Source organism: Podarcis liolepis (assembly GCF_965112155.1).
Source record: "Podarcis liolepis genome assembly, chromosome: 11".
In the NCBI taxonomy this organism is placed as follows: domain Eukaryota; kingdom Metazoa; phylum Chordata; class Lepidosauria; order Squamata; family Lacertidae; genus Podarcis; species Podarcis liolepis.
This window is the reverse complement of record NC_139565.1, coordinates 6351714-6373259: the sequence shown is the minus strand read 5'-3', so window position 1 is coordinate 6373259 and position 21546 is coordinate 6351714. Positions and strand designations below refer to the sequence as shown.

The window sequence follows — 21546 nt, the reverse complement described above, 5'->3', positions numbered from 1 at the left end:
GGGTTCCCTACCCTATTCTATAAGAATGCAAATGTTCAGATTTGCTTAATATTTCCCCCCACCTTTCAAATAAGTCACATCTTAAACTTGTTAATGATCATCTTCCTTTGAGCTGTAGTATTATGATTATCATTTTCTCCCTCTACAGCTTCAGTTATTTTTCTTTCCTCCATCTATCCTTCCCTCCCTCCACTGCTAATCTCTTGTTTTCATTGGTAAGAACAATACCTATCTTTCTGCTGCACTTCTACTAGAACGTGATTCTTAGATTTATACATTTAAACATACTGTAGCACGTAACATTTACACTTTGAGACAAATTACAAATGAGATTCAGTATACACTATCTGCAACTCTGTTTGTGCTATAATGAAGTTTGAATCTAAACTTAGTTCTGTCTTTCTAGAAGAAGATGGGGAGAGTATTGCAGAAACTTTTAAGACGTATGAAACTAAAGTCCAACAACTGGAAAGAGACTTGTTCTTCTATAAGAAAACTAGCCGTGAATTAAAGAAGAAATTAAAGGAACTGGTCGCAGAATCAATACACAATCCTCTGACACAAAGTAAATATTAGAAGTATTGTAATTCTAAAACATACATAGCTGCAATGTAACTCTTACTCAGCTTGGTAGCAAAACTCCTATTAAATCACAATGAAGTTGGATTTATTTTAACATTATCAGTACAGAGGATATTTTAGATTTCAGGTCTCTTTAATTTTCTTAATAGCTTTCAGATGCATAAAAAAACATTTTACCCCTTTAACTTTTGCAGACTTTGATCATTAAGCTCGTACTCAGAAATGGAGATGAGGGGAGACAATTTTCAATGATTTCCCCCATGCTCCCTGATTTTCCCACTATTGGGCGGGGGCCTTCTGCAACAGCTTGAGAGGTGGTGTTGGGGGCTGCAGGGGAAATGGGCAAAAATAATTTCCCAGCCGTTTCCTCCAGCAGGAGCCCCTGCTAAACTACACTTCCTTCCATGAATGCAGCAAGCCCTTCTGTTTTCCAGCAAGGTAACTAGGGATCTCAGTATATTTTACTCTTTTTATTTTTTTAGCTAGCAGTGTTTTTCATTTATTAATTAACACCCTCGGGGGATACTGTAATAACAGCAAACAGCTGAACCAAGTTAGAGTCATAACATTACAAAACAGAACGAACCATAATAGTTCCCTCAAAGCATCCAAGCCAACTGCATTTTAAACAATATTTCTTTTTAGGTAATTGTTCCAGTGATGGGATACTGACTCGAGAAGAAGTAATTACCTTGTCAGAAGAATTCAAACGGACATCCACACCAACAGGGAAATTAAAAGAAATAAACTCCCCAAGGGGTGATTTAGGAGCACAACAGAATTCATTCAGATTTGAAGAGGAAGCTGCAGAACTGGGACCCAACACATCCATCAGTCACGAAGAGCAAGCTGGAAAAGTACACCAGCCTGCAAAATCTCACCCACAAGTGTGTTGTCCTTCTCAGGCGAGAGAGACTATGACACAGCTTCAAGGAGTAACCCCAGTAAAACTTCCTCGCAAAGAATTGCGCTATATCCCTGCTTCTGAGCTTTCCTCAAGGCGTTCCGGCCTTGCAGTTGGTATAAATTCTGTTCCTGCTGATTCTATTGAAATGCCTAGAAAGTCTGACTATAATATATAATTATCCTTGTAATATTTTGAAAGCAATTACACAGTTCCCTTTATTTCCAGTTTATTTCAGGCAGCTACAATATTTGAGTTATTTCACATTGCGTGTCTCACACTGCTGATCATTTATTGTGCCCCATAGAAATCTGACGCCTTAATAGCAGAGTGATTATATCAGGGGTCAAAACCAAAGGACTTTTTGTCCTTAAAGAATAAATTTTATTTGTACTGATTTTTCCTTCAGAGTAACTGATGGATTTTTATTCCACATCTTCATAAATGCATTCTTCTATACTGCAAAGAATCTTAGGGCTGGTTCACAAAATACATTTTTAGTTGCATGAGTTATCATCATCATTCTTGAGTGCATATTTATGAAGACAAACAATGTATAAAAGCAACCACAGTTACAGTCTTATTGTATAGCTGTGGAGGGCGGAAATCACATTAGGTTAAATGCTGCTGACTGTATAATTGGTTATTTTTACACATTATTTGTCCATATGAACATGGTGGTGCTGACAGCCTGGAGCACTCACATGGAAAAAAGAAATCTGGTGTGAACCAGCCCATTGTAATAAAGGTCTTCATAGATACATCAGCAATACTTGGTTTCCAGTCCAGGCATACTTATGCTGAAGTTTGACAAAGCACTTGTGACTGACCAAAGCCTTGGGTTGTGAATGTCCTTTAAAAACAAAACACGAGTACAGTGTCTCTAAGAAATTAATGTCTTCGCAAGGAAATTTATTTTGCCCAACTCATATTTTAAATGAAAGCCCCAATTTCTCTTTCTTATAACTAACTCTGTTGTTATGTGACTTTGAAACTTTCTGTGGGGAGAAAGTTTTTTTCCATAATAGAAAAGAAACATTTTTATTGGCTCCAGGGAAATTACTCTCTGCTTCTAGAGCTATGTCACGTATCACTGAGATAGATGTAGATGTGCTGTCAGTGAACTAGGGCAATAAAGTTACCCTGCTTGGAAGGCACAGCTGTGTATCTCTTAGCGTGAAGTACATGATAAGTTAGAAAACTGCTTTGTCTACTTGACTTGGTGTAGACATAACACTTACTGTGGATAAAGGGACTAGGAGCAGACTTGCATCATATATACTCACTCTTCCCATGATAATTCCCTTGACCCCCATTTCTCAGTACAGAAGGTCATTGTTAGTTCTAGATAAAATGACTCCAGGGGCACTTCTAAATTTTTGTTTTTCTCATTGGTTCCCAAGTTGTTTGTTATCTGTGCACAGGACGTGTTTTGTGCACAGAAGGTATTCCAGTCCAGCAGAGTCTCCAGCTGGCCGAAGATGGGTGACTTCTCCCATATTGTTCCCCGGCCTCCTGCAGTAAATTTGAAAGACACAGAATGGTCAACTAGCAAAAACTGCCTCCACCGCCCTTTCCATTGGCTGGAGCATCCCAAGTGGTAGTCCTTTCATGGGGTCTCTAAAATCTAAGCCAATGTGTGCCTAGTTTCTTAAAAAATTAAAAAAATAAAATACAGGATTGTATCAAACTCTGCCCCTCTGCCAACAAATGATACTTTTGATCCAGTAGATGCTTGCATGAGTGGGAGGTCAAAGGTGATTTGGGCAAATTCCCTTATTCCTACTGCTCTCTCATTCTTTCCATGTTGTTCTAGCCTTCTGGAGCAGGGTTGGGAGACATAAAAAGGGAGGAAATTTCGGGGGTGAGAAGCTCTCCAGACTCTCTCAGCACCTGGATGAAACCTTTACTACTGATCTTTGGGGTAGACTATTGTGCATTAAATATTTGTCATGAGTGTGAGTGTTCAGATGTACTTTACAGATAGTTAATAGCCATTTTTGCAAATTTGGGCACATCAATCTTTGCACTTAAAAATATTGAGTACATGGCACTCTGCTGGAAGAAGAGTTGTCAATTCTGGCCTTTTCTCCCTCCCCTGCTCTGCCTGCCAGAGTGGCAGGGAACTCTGTTCAAGAGTGTAGGAGATTAATTAATGAAACCCACCTCTATCCTCCTTACTCCAGTGGGAGCCTCCTCTGCATATTGTTCCTTTTCCCTTTCCACAGGAGTCTGGATGCAGCCCATTGCTTTGAATTATTTTTTGCTTAGGTTGCATTTTTTTAAAAAAACTGGATAATATCTTACACAGTTGCTATCCGCTTGTAGGCATCATTAACTTCCAGTAGTGATTCTTAAGAAGAAACCTTTCTGGTCAGGATATCAGAATATCATGTTTTAAGATAGACTGTGAACATGCTAAAAACCATAGTTCATCCTACTCTATGTCAGTGTGTCCAACTGCTTTATTTGTAAACTAAAATATTTTACAATTTCTCAAGATGGAAATAATCGTTTTAATTGCATTTGTTATTTGTTGCATCGTGATTTGAGAGTTTTGCAAAGGGGTGTGGTCTTAAGTTCAAATATTTCACTCTCTTAAAATGTACTTACACAACCCAAATACAAACATTCTAAAACACAAAATGAAGTACAGTAAATGGTTCCTACAGTATGCAACTTCTTTAAAAAGGTGCAGCAAAGGGGCCTGTGTGGGTTGGTCAGTTCACAACATCACAAAGCTAATCAGCACAGTGAACAGCTGCTGTAAATGTATGGAGCTTTCTTTTTTCTTTTTAACCCTTAGCTTGATGCTGGAGCGGAAATGATGCAGAGAACCTTTCAGCATGGTTCCACTGTTGAAACAGTATTATCAACTAATTGCTATAAATTACAAATGTCTTAGCTTTCATAACACATACCCATATACTAAATTAATAATCATCTTTTAAAGCATGGGTTTCCAACATGGACACTATGGCTTGCTTGAGGTCTTCCATGGGTGTCCATTCCTTAAAGCCTCTTATGCGCTTTTCAAGGTTCATTATTAATTTTCCTGGCTCTGACATTTACACAGCAAGATGTGTCCGTGGGTGGGTGTTCTCCGTCTCAGGAGCAGGGATAGTAACTTTAAAGGTGTTTTAATCTTCTCACTGCTTAGGGCAACCAATGTGGACACCACCACCTGTTCAGAAAATGTCTTAAGTCATTGCAGCGCACAAGTAGGCATGTCTAAATTGATTTCAGAGATGTAAAGCAGCACTATTGGCCTAATAAAGTTTGCTTTTTAATTTAGCCCGTGTGTGTGTGTGTGTGTGTGTATCTGTACAGTGGTACCTCTGGTTACGTACTTAATTTGTTCTGGAGGTCCGTTCTTAACCTGAAGCACCACTTTAGCTAATGGGGCCTCCGCTGCTGCTGCGCCGCCAGAGCACGATTTCTGTTCTCATCCTGAAGCAAAGTTCTTAACCCGAGGTACTATTTCTGGGTTAGAGGAGTCTGTAACCTGAAGTGTTTGTAACCTGAAGCATATGTAACCCGAGGTACCACTGTATCTACCTACCTACCTACCTACCTACCTATTGTTGTTTAGTCGTGTCTGACTCTTTGTGACCCCGTGGATCAGAGCACACCAGGCACTCCTGTCTTCACCTATTAAAAAGGTAAAGGGACCGCTGACCATTAGGTCCAGTCGTGACTGACTCTGGGGTTGCGGCGCTCATCTCGCTTTACTGGCCGAGGGAGCCGGTGTACGGCTTCCGAGTCATGTGGCCAGCATGACTAAGCCGCTTCTGGCGAACCAGAGCAGCGCACGGAAACGCCGTTTATCTTCCCGCCAGAGCGGTACCTATTTATCTACTTGCACTTTGATGTGCTTTCGAACTGCTAGGTTGGCAGGAGGTATAGGTATAAGTAGATACATAGATACTGTATAGATACACACACCTAGTGGCGATGGCAAACCTAGACAACATCTTAAAAAGCAGAGACATCACCTTGCCAACAAAGGTCCGTATAGTAAAAGCCATGGTTTTCCCAGTAGTGATGTATGGAAGTGAGAGCTGGACCATAAAGAAGTCTGATTGCCGAATAATTGATGCTTTTGAATTATGGTTTTGGAGGAGACTCTTGAGAGTCCCATGGACTGCAAGAAGATCAAACCTCTCCATTCTTCAGGAAATCAGCCCTGAGTGCTCCCTGGAAGGACAGATCCTGAAGCTGAGGCTCCAGTACTTTGGCCACCTCATGAGAAGAGAAGACTCCCTGGAAAGGACCCTGATGTTGGGAAAGATGGAGGGCGCAAGGAGAAGGGGACGACAGAGGACGAGATGGTTGGATAGTGTTCGTGAAGCTACCAGCATGAGTTTGACCAAACTGCGGGAGGCAGTGGAAGACAGGAGTGCCTGGCGTGCTCTGGTCCATGGGGTCACGAAGAGTCGGACACGACTAAACAACAACAACAAGAAGATACACACACACACATATATACTGTATTTCTTTCCGGAGAGCGCCACTAACCCTGATTTAAAAAAATATATTAAAGAGCATATATTGAAATGATAAAACCACAAGTGCGCAGTCAACGCCAATAGCAGAATGTCAACCACGTGTTTCCCCAAAAGAGCAACGGAACAGAACCGTTTTGACCCCGGGGGAGGGGACCTTCCCCCGCCCACGGAGCGCGCTTAACCGCGGGGGGAGGCAAAGAGAAAGCGGCGCCGGCGGCGGCGCGCCTGAGGGAGACCCAGCAGAGATTGCGGGGTTTGGGGGGGCGTCGCCCTCTCGCGCCCCCGCCCCGCCCGCGGCGACCACGTCAGACGTCACAGACCCGCTTTGTTGCGCATGCGCCCCGCGCCCCTTCTCCCCTCCCTCCGCGTCGCCGCCCCCCCCCCCTCGAGCGAAGCGGCCCGAGACATAAACAAACTCCGCGAGCGAGTCCGGCGCGGGAGCCTCTCCTTCCGCCTCACGCGACGCCCCGAACCGTTTCCCGAACCGCCGCTGCCGGTTTCCCTCAGCCCATCCGCCGTCCGTGAGGCGGCCTCCGTGGCCCCTCGCTCTCCGCACCCCTCGGGGCCGCCATCTCTCTCTCTCGCCCAGACGGGGCCTCGTCGAAGGGGGACCCGGAGCCTTGCCTGCCTCCTTCCAGCCCCTCAGAGGAGGCTGTTGCCCGGCTTCAGCAAGACGCCCTCCGCGGTGGGTGGCGCCCAACGGTTGGCTTTTGGGGGTTAAATTATTATTATTATTATTATTAGGGGGTTCAATTATTATTATTATTATTATTATTATTATTAGGGGTTCAATTATTATTATTATTATTATTATTAGGGGGTTCAATTATTATTATTAGGGGGTTCTATTATTATTAGGGGGTTCAGTTATTAGGGGGTTCTATTATTATTATTAGGGGGTTCTATTATTATTAGGGGGTTCTATTATTATTATTATTATTATTATTATTATTATTAGGTTCTATTATTATTATTCAGGCTAGTTTTTAATGTGTGACATTTTTATGTATTTTTAATCCCCGTTGGAAGCTGCCCAGGGTGGCCGGGGAAGCCCAGCCAGATGGGCGGGGTACAAATAATAAATTATATTATTAAAATTACAGTATTATTATTATTATTCAAACTGGGGGGTGGGGGCGGCATGCTGCCCTCTGGGGAGACTTTCTGCTGAAACGAAAGAGCGGGGAGAGGGGCTAAAGGTGTAAGCTCACCCCACAATTTCTGATTATCACCTTAGCTTTCATTCATGCGCTTTTTTATTTTTACAGGGTCTTCTCCAAAAAGTAGGGGGAGGGGGGTTTACTGCTGGGCCTGTTAATCTTGGGGTGTCTCTCAGTCACCCCTTTCTCGAAGGCAGAACCCAGAACTGGGCAGGATATATGGCATTTCAGGAGCGCCAACCTCCACCCAGTGTCAACTCGTTTATGTGGGGCAGAATTAGAAAATGGGTCCCCAAACATGAGAACTTTAAAGGGCTTAGCTTTAGCTGGGGCCATGCCCCTGTTGATATCGGATAAAACTGCAGAAAGCTATTGGCATTGGCAAGTGTGTGAATGATCTTTTTAAATGACATGTTTTCTGGTGGTAAGAATGTGCAGTTGTCTGAGCTTTGCAGGACTGTTCTTTACGCGCATATATATATATATATGTAATTTATAAGTAATAGTTTAACTGCATGTCTTGCTATGTTTACAGACACGTAAAGCATACGTATTCATTTTCATATGTTTATCGTTCTGAAATTGTGTTTATTTAATCCATTTTATAGAGCGGTGTCTGCTCATTGTTTGTACATTAATAGGATATTCCCAGGTTACTGCAATTAAGATTGCAACCTATTTAGCATCACAGAAGGCAATTTCATCTGCTTTCTAAAACATTTTGTCAAAACCTTGATTCTCATAAGTACACGCCTAAAAGCAGAAGATGGAAAGTCTGTTTTAAGAAGATCTCTGTACCTTTTGAAAAAACTTGCACCTTGTTCAGAAAACATCTACATGGAATATTAGCGTTGTAGATTTTGATCCATAGTTTCTTGTTAGATAGTATTATTTGGGCCTTCTTGCATGTGGAAGAAGAGACACCCTTATCATATTGAATTCTTTAGAAAGCAGGGAAGATGCCTCATGCTTATTCCTCTTGATTAAAAGATCTATTAGTTCTGTCTTTGAACCTTGGAGTTTCCAACAGTGGTGCAGCAAGATCCACTATAAACATTTCATCTGATACTTTTTCATAGTTACACTTCCATGAAATTATATAGCTCTTTTTGTTCAAAACATGTTCCTTTGATGGGAACCATAGTTCCACAGACTCCTAAACTTAATCCTTAAGAGTACATGATACTTTCTTAGAAAATCCTTGTTAATCTTCTGAAGACTATGCTTGTGTGCCACTGTTTTCAAAAGATCAACGAGCTTCCCTTTTGCAATCCTACATAGGAATGAAATGACAGCTACATTGTCAGTAATAGTTCCTATTGGTGACCTTTCTATCATCTGAAGAGTTTAATAAGCACAAAGTTTAAGAGAGTGAATAACAGTATTTATTTAGTATTTATTTATCTATTTTCCAAAAAAACCTATAGTATTAAGTTAAATTTTTTTGCTTTATTTTTATCACCATTCTTTATATTTTGCACAGAAAGTAGGAGTATAAATTAGTCATCCAAAGCTGCTACAATAAATTCAACAAAAACTACCAATTAAAAATATCTGAAGAAGTGTGCATGCACACAAAAGCTTATACCCAGAACTAACTTAGTAGGTCTCTAAGGTGCTACTGGACAATTTTTTAAATTAATTTATTTTTTTCAATTAAAAATAGTTATTAAAGAAGTACTTTGGGGCTGCAATTCCTCATTCATTAAAAGTATTTCTGCTTTCTTGCAAAAATTATTACCCTGTCCCTTGAACAACTTATTCAGGGTGTTGTCCAAAAAGGGGCCAGCTATTTCTGGGCCTATTCATCTTGGGCATGCTCTCAGTCACCACATTGATTAATGCACCTAGAGCTTAACGGGAGATGGTATTTCTGGGTTACATAACTCTGCAAAATGGAAAAAAAAATCTTATCAAACCTGATTCAGAAAAATGTGGTAGTTTTGTTTGTGAGGTCTTTTGGTTACTATATAAAACTCTAATCCATTTTTTAAAAAGTGATTTAATGTACCAGTCCTCCTATAGTAAAATGGTGGATCTTTTTTCTTCCCCCACCCCATCCTTATATTGCTGTTACTTATCCAGGAAGCTTCTTGAAACAGCGGCTTGCCTCTAGACGCCTCCAAAGTTAAAATGGCCTCTGCAGTTATTAGTTCGGTTCCTACTACTGCATCACGGTTTGCTCTTTTGCAAGTTGATAGTGGCAGTGGATCCGATTCAGAATCTGGAAAAGGAAGAAACAGTCGAAATGGTGGAAAGTCCCAAGCTTCAGGCAGCAAGTCAACCACAAATGAAAAGAAAAAAGAAAAGAGAAGAAAAAAGAAGGAACAGCAGCAGAGTGAAGCCAATGAGGTGGTGTGACTGTTATGTTTCAATACTCAGTTGGGCCAGGTATCCACATGCATGCAAAGGAAAAGTCAAAAAGTGAGGGATCAAGAATTAAGTATTCTTGAGATGTAGTGGAGATTCCAGCAGGGGTTAGAAGTGGGAAGGTGTTTATGATCAGGTGAATCCTAAACACTTTTCTTTCAAAACTAGAATGGCATCCTAATCCAAAACGTTTATCTTTGGAAGGAGATGTTTCTGAAGAAATCTGCCCTAAGGTAGGGCAGATGTTTGAGTGTTTGTTTTCTTTAATGTAGGTGTTTAGGTTCATAGCATATATTGGTGCATATGGTTCAGAAAGTTTAAAAAAAAAAAAAACTGTTTGTGGGTGACAATGCCTATATACAAATATTATTGAGTAGTATTAAGTGTTATTCAGTTTTCAAACAAATACTAAATTAGCAGTACTTCTAGAACATACTATGAATTATTTTGAACTTGGAAGACTTCCTCAATTTTGCTCCCTATCTTACTATATTGTAGCTACTCATGATATTTGTAATGCATCTGTTGCTGTGGAATTCATGTCAGGTTATATCCAATTGTGCTAGCAAAAGCACTTGAGGCAGGGCACCTGATTTTCACTGATTGCCCCTGAAGGTTATGGGACCATGTGGAACAGTGGGATATGGCACAGAGGACTGGAATTGTGGCAGTCAGGGTTTGTGGCAATGGGGCACCTCACTTTACCTTTATCTTTCGAGCTTTACATTAAGAGAAGTACTTCAGCTTACATAAAGCCACCATTGGCTACAACCCACCATTATTTATATTGTAAAATACCATACTTTTATTCCTATTTTCAGAGAAAACTAGTCTCCCATAGTATCATATCATTCAATAATTCAGTATAGTTCTGGTGGTAGGTGCAGTACATAAATGAAAAAGAGATACAGACCCTGCATTTGTGCTTACTAATTACAAGGGGAAGGGGAAAGGTAGAGGGGGTCAGTTTGAGAATGCTGGAATGATGTGGTGAATTGTATATTTACACTTACAGTTTGGGCCCAGCTGATCTTTCCTTGTTCCTCTGGCCATTTGTCCACAGGGAACCTAACGTGTGTTTATTGTTTTAACCAGTTTAGACCACCAACATTATTTGAGGGTTTCTTCTTAATCAAATCACCAGAATAATGTAAGGCACTTCAAAGCAAACCTATACCGAGGTTTCAGCTTGTCACAGTGTTTTATACTTTATAAAAATATTTATTTATGTTCATTGTTTTTATAGCTCAGAAATCTCGCTTTTAAGAAAATCCCTCAGAAAAGTTCCCATGGAGCTTCTTTGTCTCAGCACGAGCAAGCATTAAATAATTCAGCCAGGAAAGATTCTCAGGAAGAGAACTGGCAAGAGTGGAGACAAAGAGATGAACAGGTAATTCATCAAATATGTTATTAAAGTTTTAAGTGTTCGTGATTCTTCATTTTAACCGCTGCACCTGCTTTGTATGCATTAGTATTGGCAGGCATTTGGTCAGGTTTGAAAGAAAGCTCTATTAAACACAATAGGACTTAATTCTGCATAAACGTGGAAATGATCAGGCTAATACTTTCAGCAATCATGAGCGTGTGTTCTGAGAAAAAAGTTAAGTTTAGTTCATTGAGATTTTTTCTCTAGTCAAGGTGCCAAATAATATCATTTGCTACCCACCCCTTCACCCTTTGGTTCCCGTTAGGTTACAACAATTAAAACACAATGTTAAAAGCTGTTTAAAATAACCAACAATCAATTAAGGTGGATCCTAAAAATATACATCTCTAGCATCGAAAGAGGTGTGTCCTCGGCAATTTCCAGAAGCTATATAATGAAGATGCTAAGTGTCCCTCTTTAGGGGAGGGAGTGACTGATAAGTAACTGACAATGGGATACTGAGATAGAGGGTGGTGTATGTTTGAATAAAACCCTGCCACGTGATACACTTTTCCATCTTGTTTCTTCAGTTGACTTCTGAAATGTTTGAAGCCGATCTTGAAAAAGCTTTACTTCTCAGCAAACTGGAATATGAAGAACACAAAAAGGTATTCCCTTATCTAAGTATGATTAAAACACAAATACAGTGGTACCTCTGGTTGCGGACAGGATCTGTTCCGGCGCTCCAGTCAGATCCTGAGGTTTCCGCAACTGGAGGGACCGCTTCTGCGCATGCACGCATGGTGGTAGACCACTTCTGCACAGGCGCACACAGCGAAACCTGGGAAAATACTTCCGGGTTTGCCGCATTCGCATTCTGAAGGATACGCAACTGGAGGTGTGCGTATCCAGAGGTACCACTGTATTCTTAACAGTGCACTTTTTTGAGCCTATGTACAGTTGTAGGTTTTTTTGCTAGATTCAGTTGAGTTAATAGCAGATCAAGAAAATATTGCCTATGGTAATAGTAGTGGTGAAAACAGAATTATATCTTATGTAGTTTTGTGTACAATGCTGGATGTGTGATTTACTTGTTTAGAGAGCCAGTTGCATAGACACAGGTTCAAAATACTAAGCAAGAGACTAAAATGCTTTATATTGTTTCAAAATATTTCTTTGCGTAACTTGTTTTCCCTTTGGCAGTGTTTAACCATAATGTCCTATGGTTTAGCCTCTCAAATTAAAGACAGGTGTATAAGGTGTTTTTTTTTTTCTTTCCAGGAATATGAAACTGTTGAAAGTGCTTCTCCTCCATCAAAAGCTGTGCACAAGAAAGAGAAAAGAAAAAATCAGCAGGGAAAAGACAAACCTCTCACTGTGTCTTTAAAAGATTTCCAGTCTGATACTAACATTGGTAAGTTTTGAGTGCTAAATGTTTCATAGAATCATTATGTCTGTTAAAGAGTCACAAGATGTAGACACCTGTCAGGTTAGGAATTCAGATTCAGGATTCAGACTTCACTTCCATTGCCAACAGTGTGAGGGGGGGCCTTTTGCCAATTCCCCCTTTGTACCCTCAGATATGTTCCAGAGTATTGGGGGATTAATTGAAACAATCTGAGAAGTGTTTGTGTCCTGGGGGTGGGTGGAGAATTGGCAAAATATACATCTTCTCTTTAGGTTAGTGAGATCTCTCTGCTTAATCAGAAGTCTCCCATGGACAGAATGCCTGTACAAAGAGCTAAAGTGAAACTTTACACTGCTTTAATCTTTTATGTTTAAATACTGCTGAGAGAAGGATATAGTAGAATTAGCATAGTTCGACTCTCTCCTTCTATTCCCCAGAAAAGGTGGTCCAGCAGGACAGCTAAAACAGTTTTAGTTTTAACACCAGCCCCAAAACTACTTTGAAGGACCTCTAAACTGGTTTCATCCCAGTAAACCAGGGGCCATTTTGCAAATCACACACTTCATCACACTTTGTGGCAAATTTGATACTCAGTTGCAGTAGTTTAGTTTCAGGTGGGTCAAGTGGTGCTTTGTTATTAGATTTATAAATCTGGCAAAACAGAATACAAGGAATTTAAAGTACGAATGGAAATTTTAGCTTAAACTTAGAGAATCATATTTTATAATTTAGCAGCGTATGAAATATTCCTGGATAATCAGTTTTAGGGTTTTCGTTCACAAATTAAATTTAATCTGTAACATACATTTTTCATTTTGTTTCAGATCACCTTCCCAAAAAGCAGGAGGTAAGTAACTGATCAAACAAAAATAATGCTTGAAGTATCTAATGAGGGAATTCTTTAAATGGCACTGTTAATTTTTCCACTTTCTTCGCAAGCATTAGTGCATGCTCTGTTCTATATAAGTGACATGAAAATATTGTTTGTGGTTCTGTTGGGGAGACTTAAGTGAACAGCAGGAATCTGGAAAATGTGAAGAAATTGTATTTTTAAAGATTTCTCAGTGAATAATTTCTGTGGCTGCACCAAATTTTTTGCACTATATATTTTTAACAAGGAAAGTGGGCTCTTGAAAGTTCAAAATGGTCACTTGAGAAACCTAATCAGTTCTTATTAGCTGTCTCTCTTGCACCTAATCTTTGGTTGTTTAGTTGCTATAATTTTTTGTTTCTAGCTTCTCTTTTGGCTTTTTTTCTGAATGACTGTGTGATCTCAGCTAATCATGGTCCAGGTAGTGAATGTGATGACATCATAGTACGCAGCAGTCGGTCTAAGTGTACTACATGATGACATCACTTTGGGCAAATTAAGCCTTGGCTTTACCCTCAAACTGAATGATGCAACACTTTCTTGCTGTGCTGAGAAGGCAAAGAATGAAAGCATTGTAGCAAGATAATAGTTACTTGGTTGTTTCTGAAAGACACGAATGCCTTTCACAATGCCAGTGTGGTGTAGTGGTTAAGAGCGGTAGTCTCGTAATCTGGGGAACCGGGTTCGCGTCTCCGCTCCTCCACATGCAGCTGCTGGGTGACCTTGGGCCAGTCACACTTCTCTGAAGTCTCTCAGCCCCACTTACCTCACAGAGTGTTTGTTGTGTGGGGGAGGAAGGGAAAGGAGAATGTTAGCCGCTTTGAGACTCCTTAAAAGGGAGTGAAAGGCGAGATATCAAATCCAAACTCCTCTTCTTCTATTCCATGTTTTGCTGCGTTACAAGGCCATAGTATCTAAGCATTATTAAAATAATTCTAACTTTTTGCCTGATGCAGTTACCAAGACCTATTGTAGGGATGGAGGGCATTTAGAAAAACATATATTATTGTAAATTGCTTTAAAGCTGAAATTTCATATTTAGATTGGGATTTCATGTATAAGCCTTAGAGTAATTACTTATTAAGTTGTTGAATTGTTTTACTAGAGATTAATTATAGTTTCTTGGCAGGAATTGAGCTCTTCACATACTGTCTTGCATGATGGTGAATTCTTCAATAGACTGGAAGACGATGTGCACAAAATAATTACTAGGGAGAAAAGAAGAGAGCATATCACAGATAATGGAATGGATAACAGTACATCACGTGATCCCACACATGTATGTTAAATGTGTTAAATTCCTGAAAGTATACTGTACTGATTATAATAGAGGAGGTGAAATTGAGTAGCTGCTTAAAAGTGCATATAGGTATGAAAAGGCCACTAAATTTCCTCCTCTGAGAAATATCTGACAAGGAAACTGTAAGAACGGGTGCCTTAGTTTCTCTGTTTTACTCTTCCATTTTTCATTTTGTGTAGTGCCTTTGGATTGTAAGCCTCTGGCACGGATTGCCTTGTTTTTACTTTTTATTCGTCTTTTTGGCTGAAGAGTCGAGTAAAAGTGGTTTAAATAATGTGTGCCACAGGGATTGGTGCGTTTGTTCACCTGCCCTAGGAGTGGAGAACCTGTGGCTCACCAGGTGTTGCTGAGATACAGCTCCCATCATCCCTGGCCATTCATTGCCCATGCTTTCCAGGACTGATAATAGAAGCATGAAATTGTAGAGTTGGAAGGGACCCTGAAGGTCATCTAGCCCAATCCCCTGGAATACAAGAATCTCAACTAAAGCATCCATGACAATGGCCATCCAACCTCTGTTTAAAAACCTCCCTTTCACAGTAGTTCATTCCACTGTCGAACAGCTCTTAACATCAAAGTTCTTCCTAATATTTAGTTGGACTCTGCTTTCCTGTAACTTGAAGCCATTGGTTCAGGTCCTACTCTCTGGAGCCGGAGAAAAGAAGCTTGCTCCTTCCTCCACGGGACAGCCCTTTAGAGATTTGAAGATTGCTATCTCCTCACAAGGCTAAACATACCCAACTTCCTCAGCTGTTCTTTATAAGGCTTGGTTTCCAGACCATTGATCATTTTGGTCACTCTCCTCTGCGCACATTCCAGCTTGTCAATACCCTTCTTAAACTGTGGCACTAAGAACTAGACACACTATTCCAGATGTGGTCTGACCAAGGCAAAATAGAGTGGTATTATTACTTCCCTTGATCTGGACACTTCTTCTGTTGATGCAGCCTAGAATAGCATTAGCTTTTCTCGCTGCTGCATCACACTGTTGATTCATGTTAAGCTTGTGATCTGCTAAGACCCTTAAATCCTTTTCACATGTATTACTGGCAAGCCAGGTGTCTCCTGTGCAACTGGTTATTCCTGTCTAAGTACAATACATCTGTCCCTATTGAAATTAATTTTGTTAGTTTGGGCCCAGTTCTCCAATCTGTTAATGTCATCTTGAATCCTGATTCTGTCTTCTGTAGCATTGGTTACCCCTGCCAGTTTGGTGTCATCTGCAGATTTGATGAACATCCCCTCAATTCCTACGGCACCCCACTTGTCTTTTCTACCCCAGGATGACAAGGAACCATTAATGAGTACCCTTTCAGTCAGTCAACCAGCTACAAATCCACTTCACATTTACCTCATCCAGCCCACGTTTTACCAGTTTCTGCACAAGAATATCATGGGGGACGTTATCAAAAGTGTTACTGAAATCAAGATATACTACATCCACAGCATCCCCCTGATCCGCTAAGCTTGTACAATAACTTGGTCAAAAAAAGAAATTGGATTTCAACAGGCATTACTTGTTTTGAGAAACCCAGGCTAGGTCTTAGTAATCACAGCATCCTTTTCTAAGTATCCCTAGACTATCTGTTTAATTATATGTTCTAGGACCTTTCCCAACACCAGCATCAAGCGGTTCAGTAGTTTCATGGGTCTTCTTTCCCCCCGTTTTTCAAGATGGGGACAAGAAGTGCCTGCCTTCAGACCGCAGGGACCTCACCTGGGAGTTGGTTGTAGTTGGCAACATGTGTAGAACCACAGGTTCCTTATACCTGCCCTACCTGAACTCTGGACAGGTCACCTTTTAAAGCTGCTCTGAATTTCAGGGGCAGCTTACCCTCTGGGTAATGATTGAAATTTCTTTGTAGTGAAATAATTTTTGACCAACTGTAATAGCTTCCTGAATGAGGAAACATTTTGGACTAACAATCAGTGTTATATGTCAGTTTCCATAGAATATGTGACCATATAGTAAGTTCCATTCTATTTTTGAAATACTAAAAGTTTAAATTGCTAGCATTTTAAAGCATACCTATGTTCATTCGTTACTTTTGAAAATATTTTGAATGATAGTTTACATCTCCTCAACCTTGTTAAGGGTGTAAAATTCATTTTACATTATATCTCTCTTTTTAAAATCTGGAGGATTTTGTATTGAAAGACGGAAGAATAGAGAGACTAAAGCTGGAACTTGAGAGGAAAGATGCAGAAATCCAGCAATTAAAGAGTGTTATCACTCAATGGGAGGTATGTAATGGGTTTCTTTATGCAGCATTTAATTTAAACAAATGTTTAGACTGAAAATATTTATTGTATTAGCATTTTCAAAACACTGCTTTTCAAAATAAAAATTACATTTAATCTATATTAGTAGGAGAAGGTGGCATCTAGATAAAGTTATTATTTCAGAAGTAAATAAAAGATTTTTACTTAGTAAAATAGGCTTATCATTTAAAGGCTTTCAGTGTACGCTGTCAGTCCTCCATCCCCAGCCTCAGAAAGTCCACGTGATGACATAGTAATTGTAAATCAACCTTTTTCTTATTGTTTTCTTTCATAGATATTCTTTATTCTACCAGTTAATGCTGCTGTAAGGAGAGAACTTAGTAATTATAGGTGTTTCTACCACATGAGAGAGTTGGACATGTTGCATTAAAAGTCCACATTTATAAATAATTAACTACTTGTCAACAGTTTGTTAATGTTCAGAAGAACTTGGTTCGGGGGGGGGGGAGAATAACCACAGACTTGTTATGTGTTTACTAGAATCATAGAGTTGGAAGGTACCCCAGTGGTAATCTAGTCCAACCCCCTGCAATGCAGGGATCTCAGCTAAAGCATCCATTGACAGATGGCCATCCACCCTCTACTTAAAAACCTCCAAGGAAGGAGAGTCCACCACCTCTCATGGGAGTCTGTTCCACTGTTGAACAGCTCTTACTGGTCAGAAAGTTTTTCAGAATGTTTAGTCGGCATCTCCTTTCTTGTAACTTATTAGATATTTTTGTTGCATTTATGAATGTTGCCAAGAGTAATTATTTTTAGCACATTACCCACCTCATCTGTTTAATTGTCAGTAGGGATCAAGGAAGATTAATTGATCTTTGAAGGCAACAGTCAACCTTATATAAATGGGGCAATTTTGTGACTTTTAAGCTCAAAAATATATTTCTCTTTTTCTCTGCCATCTTCTCTTGATTCTTGAAGCTCACCCACACATACACTTTTATCAGAAATGGAATTTGGGGGATCTTGAGTGTACTTGTGTTATTATATTTTCCTTTTGTCCCATTGATTAGAGATTGATTTTGAAATGTTAAGGCACCAATTCTAAATACACTTACTGGGCAGTAAGTTTCAGTGAGCATAGACATGGATAAGATTGCACTGTACAACTAATACGCTAATGTCCATATTGTTTAAATATGCCGTTTGTATTAATTGAACTTTTAAAACGTTTAGGCAAAGTATAAGGAAGTGAAAGCACGAAATGCACAGCTGTTGAAAATGCTGCAGGAAGGAGAGAGTAAGTACTGCTTTGTTTGTTAAATATTAAAATTCTTTTAAAAACTTATGTTCCTTAAATCTATCAGCAAATTGTTTGGACAGTGCTAAGACTTAAAAATATTTTTGTTCAGTTTTTATTTCATAGCAGCCCGATGCAATCTGTGACCCTGCATGGCTGAATGCAGCCCATCAGCCATGTTTCGTGGTGCTTGAAAAATGTGCCTCTAACTATTCTCAACATCTTTAAAAATAGGAAGTCTAATCTTTTTTGTTTGGTTTTAAAACTTTAGTGAAAGATAAAGCCGAAATACTGCTTCAGGTCGATGAATCTCAGAGTATTAAGAATGAGCTGACTTTACAGGTAAACAATTCTGTAATATATTTTAAAAAGCATATTAAATCAAAATATCAGAACTGGGTTGGAAGAACTATGAGTAATGTTATGTTCATGGAACAGGACCATCCCTCTGCACCCAGCTTAGATGGATTAATTTCAGTGAGTAAAAATTAGTAAAATGTAATCCTGTCTTTTCTCTTTGCAACAGCAACTTTATATAGTTTCCAGTAATTCTCAAAATATTGTGAACTTGCTGCCAGAAATGGTACATGTTGCCACATTATTTCCAGGAAAAGTTTCCAGGCAAGAATTTTGAAACTCAGCTAATAGGCAAAATAGCACATACCGATTTTCTTTTTCATTAGTGCTGTCATAGGCATGTAACTTTATTATCTTCAAAATGTCACTTTGTTAAGAGACAAGACAGTAGTTGTTGAGCTTTTATTTTGTTTTTTAAGGTTACCAGCCTTCATGCTGCTCTGGAGCAAGAACGATCTAAAGTGAAGTTACTGCAAGCAGAGCTAACAAAATATCAGGTAACGTTACTAGCTACTTCATAAGTAAACAGAAACTCACAGGAGAAACTTTTCTTATACCCATCCCACCACTGCAGCTGCCTGTACTCCTAAAAAGCCTCTTCAGGAAGGTTGAGGTCTTGGAACAGTGTCAGAGAGGCAGTGGGAGCTGCTAGAGGAAGGGGGACAAGAAACTTTTCCTTCAGTGAACTTACTTAGGATCCAAGCCTGTTTGTTTATGTTTACATACCAAGTTTTTGTCCATTTGCTCTAAAAAGGAGCTTTTAAAGCAGACTTTACAAATATTTCCTCTGGATCCACTGTATTCAGTGAATCTCCTTTTCTGTCTTGTTGCTTAGTGATCTGCACAATTCCCCTATCACCATAATTGTTTATTACCTGTTATCTCTAATTGACAGTTTATACACACACACGCACACACACACACACAGAGAGACACACAGAGAGAGATGATACCTATAGATACATATATAGATACACACACAAAATTGCGGTATTGGTCCAAATGTAAGACGCACCTGCAAATAAGCCACACCTTTAAAATTCAAGGCTAATTTGCGGGTGCAGCCCGCCTGCCGGCACTACTGCCCTGAATGGGGGGCAGCCGGTGCCCCACTCCCCAAGCCGGCGCTCAGTTTTGAGCGCACTGCCCACCCACCTCACAACACAATCGCTTCCCAGCACTACCTCCCCAAGCCGGTGCCGGGGGAGGCTTGGGAGCAGTGGGCAGGCTGCGTGTCATTGCCCCATGCTCCCGGGCTGCTTCCGGGGAGGAGGAGCCACTCTGCTTTGCCGGTGGCCTCCACCCCTTTCCCCTTCCTTACGGCGGCAGCTTTGGAGATGCGGTTGGGACGGGCGCTGCTGTCCCACACCCCGATGGCCCTCGTGGGCAGCTGTTTCAGCAGCGATAACGTAAGGTTGCGAATATAAGCCACACTTTAACTTTTCATAATTGGAATTTGGAAAAAAAGTGTGGCTTACATTCGGGCCAATACAGTATCTATGCTATATGAGGGAGGCATCCAGACAGACATGGGTCACTTCCACCCAGGACAGGCAGGGTTACATAATACAGCTATGAAGACCAGGACTGGCAGTTCTTAATTCTCCTCTCACACACATTCATTTGTTTGTGTATATGTTGTACTTCAGTGTGCAATAAACAGCAACTTGAGGATACTATAAGTCTCCTCCCTAGTATTATGCTCAGGATCCACAAGCGTATTCACTTGTTTCAGCAACAATGAGCATCTGTCTAAAGAAAGTGCTGCTTCTGGGTGATGAATCACACCTTGAGAAGGGAAAGGACAAGTGATTTCTATTCCTCCTGGAAAAAAATAACCTGTGAAAAGGGAGAGAATCCACCCATTCTTTCAGGAGTGTTTCTCTCCCTTCCCAGAGGGCTCTTGTGGGAAGTGGCAGTATTGAAGAGGCACAGCTAGTGCTTTCTGCAAAAGCCCTGTTTTGGGGAAAATTTTGCATTTTTTTGTTGATACTTAGGTTTTCATAACACAAGCTTTTTTCCTTCTCTGTTATAGGCTGGAAGAAAAGGGAAAAGAAATTCAGAGTCTGATCAGTGCAGGTGATCACATTTGTACCAAAATCAGAGCAAAAAAATAAATTTGATCTTCAGGGGTTTTGCAGAAATGTATTTGTACTACTGCTTAACTATGCAGTTTTTTGGGTTTGGGAGTGAAGTTTAATTGACTAATGTTCTGAATATTCAATCTATTGCACTTCTAGTATAAAGAAGAGAAGCTGGATACTAATGTTACAGTGATGCTCAAACCTTGTTTGTCCTAATGCTACACCTAGTTTTTCATCACTCAATAAAGTTTTTGTCATTTTTATGACCCTGGTGTGTTTAATGTTTTTAGCCTTATTGAAATTGTTGGGCCATACTGTATTTCTATGCCATTTCCATCCTTTGTACATTCTGCTTTTTCACACATCCACTCAGTGATGGGTGCTTGACTTGTTTAACCTAGTACTGAAGAGGGCATAATAAAAAAGGGCAAAGCAGTGGTTCTGGACAAGGCCTTCTGAGGGTAACATCAGACTACAGGGTCTGCAACAAGAACTCCTGCCAACACTGTTTTGAAGGGTTCAGTAATTATGTAATGAACTTTAAATGATTAATGCTGTCACTTCACTGTTAGTCCTATATATAAACAAGATTCCTTAAGCTAGGGTTGTCATGTGCATTCATTTGCTTTGTGTTCTCTTTTTTGCTCTTCAAGATATGGCAACCCCATGTGGTACGGTTCTTTCCAAAAAGAAATAAAACCTTTCTCCCTTACTCCAGTCCTGCCACATAGAAAATGTCCTAGATTCCCCCCCCCCCCGCAAAAAGATTATCTTAAATAATTTTTTTAAAAAATCTCATGGTTTAACAGGTTTATAATTCTACAAGTCTTCAACATGGCTTACAAACATGTTTAAGTAAACATATTTATACTCTCATTAAGGGCTTGCTTAGAGTAGAGCAGCAAGGAATCCTCAGTGCCCAACACATGCTTTTTCTTCAGACACCTTTCACTTTAAAGTCCCATGGCAGGTTACAACATTAAAAGGCAACATTAAAAACAAGTTACAACATAACATTGGAGCTGTTCCAGTTCTTCCTACAAATTGGCTTGAACAGAACCTAAGAGGACAATTGGGTTCCCTTGCTAATTTTAGTGCAGCTCTCATTTAGTT

At 40.0% G+C, this 21546-nt stretch overlaps 2 protein-coding genes and 1 long non-coding RNA gene across 10 annotated transcripts in view; 2 read left to right on the top strand and 1 right to left on the bottom strand.

Moving 5' to 3' along the window:
- The window catches only part of KIF27 (kinesin family member 27), a 28764-nt gene extending 23984 nt beyond the window's left edge, over positions 1-4780 (top strand). For 4 of the 7 annotated variants that reach the window (XM_083464766.1, XM_083464763.1, XM_083464767.1 and 1 more), the window contains exons 17-18: positions 407-565; positions 1228-4780. In XM_083464766.1, the coding sequence (XP_083320892.1) occupies positions 407-565; positions 1228-1664 (596 nt within the window). In that variant the 3' untranslated portion in view covers positions 1665-4780. The remainder of the gene's footprint in view (positions 1-406; positions 566-1227) is intronic. The other 3 variants (XM_083464768.1, XM_083464765.1, XM_083464769.1) reach the window with 1 other exon arrangement.
- On the bottom strand, positions 2863-5255 carry LOC310688501. The gene is made up of 2 exons (XR_014516974.1): positions 4559-5255; positions 2863-3001 (listed from the first exon to the last, which is right to left on the bottom strand). It is a non-coding gene; the product is annotated as an uncharacterized lncRNA (long non-coding RNA).
- A 922-nt stretch (positions 5256-6177) lies between these two features.
- On the top strand, positions 6178-20699 carry GKAP1 (G kinase anchoring protein 1). Of its 2 annotated transcripts, none has more exons than XM_083465017.1 (12): positions 6178-6679; positions 9240-9506; positions 10771-10914; positions 11481-11558; positions 12172-12304; positions 13123-13145; positions 14299-14448; positions 16612-16713; positions 17929-17992; positions 18264-18334; positions 18769-18846; positions 20385-20699. In XM_083465017.1, the coding sequence occupies exons 2-12, from the start codon at positions 9288-9290 to the stop codon at positions 20430-20432; spliced, it is 1110 nt and encodes a 369-aa protein (XP_083321143.1). In that variant the 5' UTR covers positions 6178-6679; positions 9240-9287; the 3' UTR covers positions 20433-20699. The 2 variants fall into 2 exon arrangements, with proteins under 2 accessions (XP_083321143.1, XP_083321144.1); XM_083465018.1 differs by having other exon boundaries at positions 6359-6683; positions 9244-9506.
- The last annotated feature ends 847 nt before the right edge of the window (positions 20700-21546 follow it).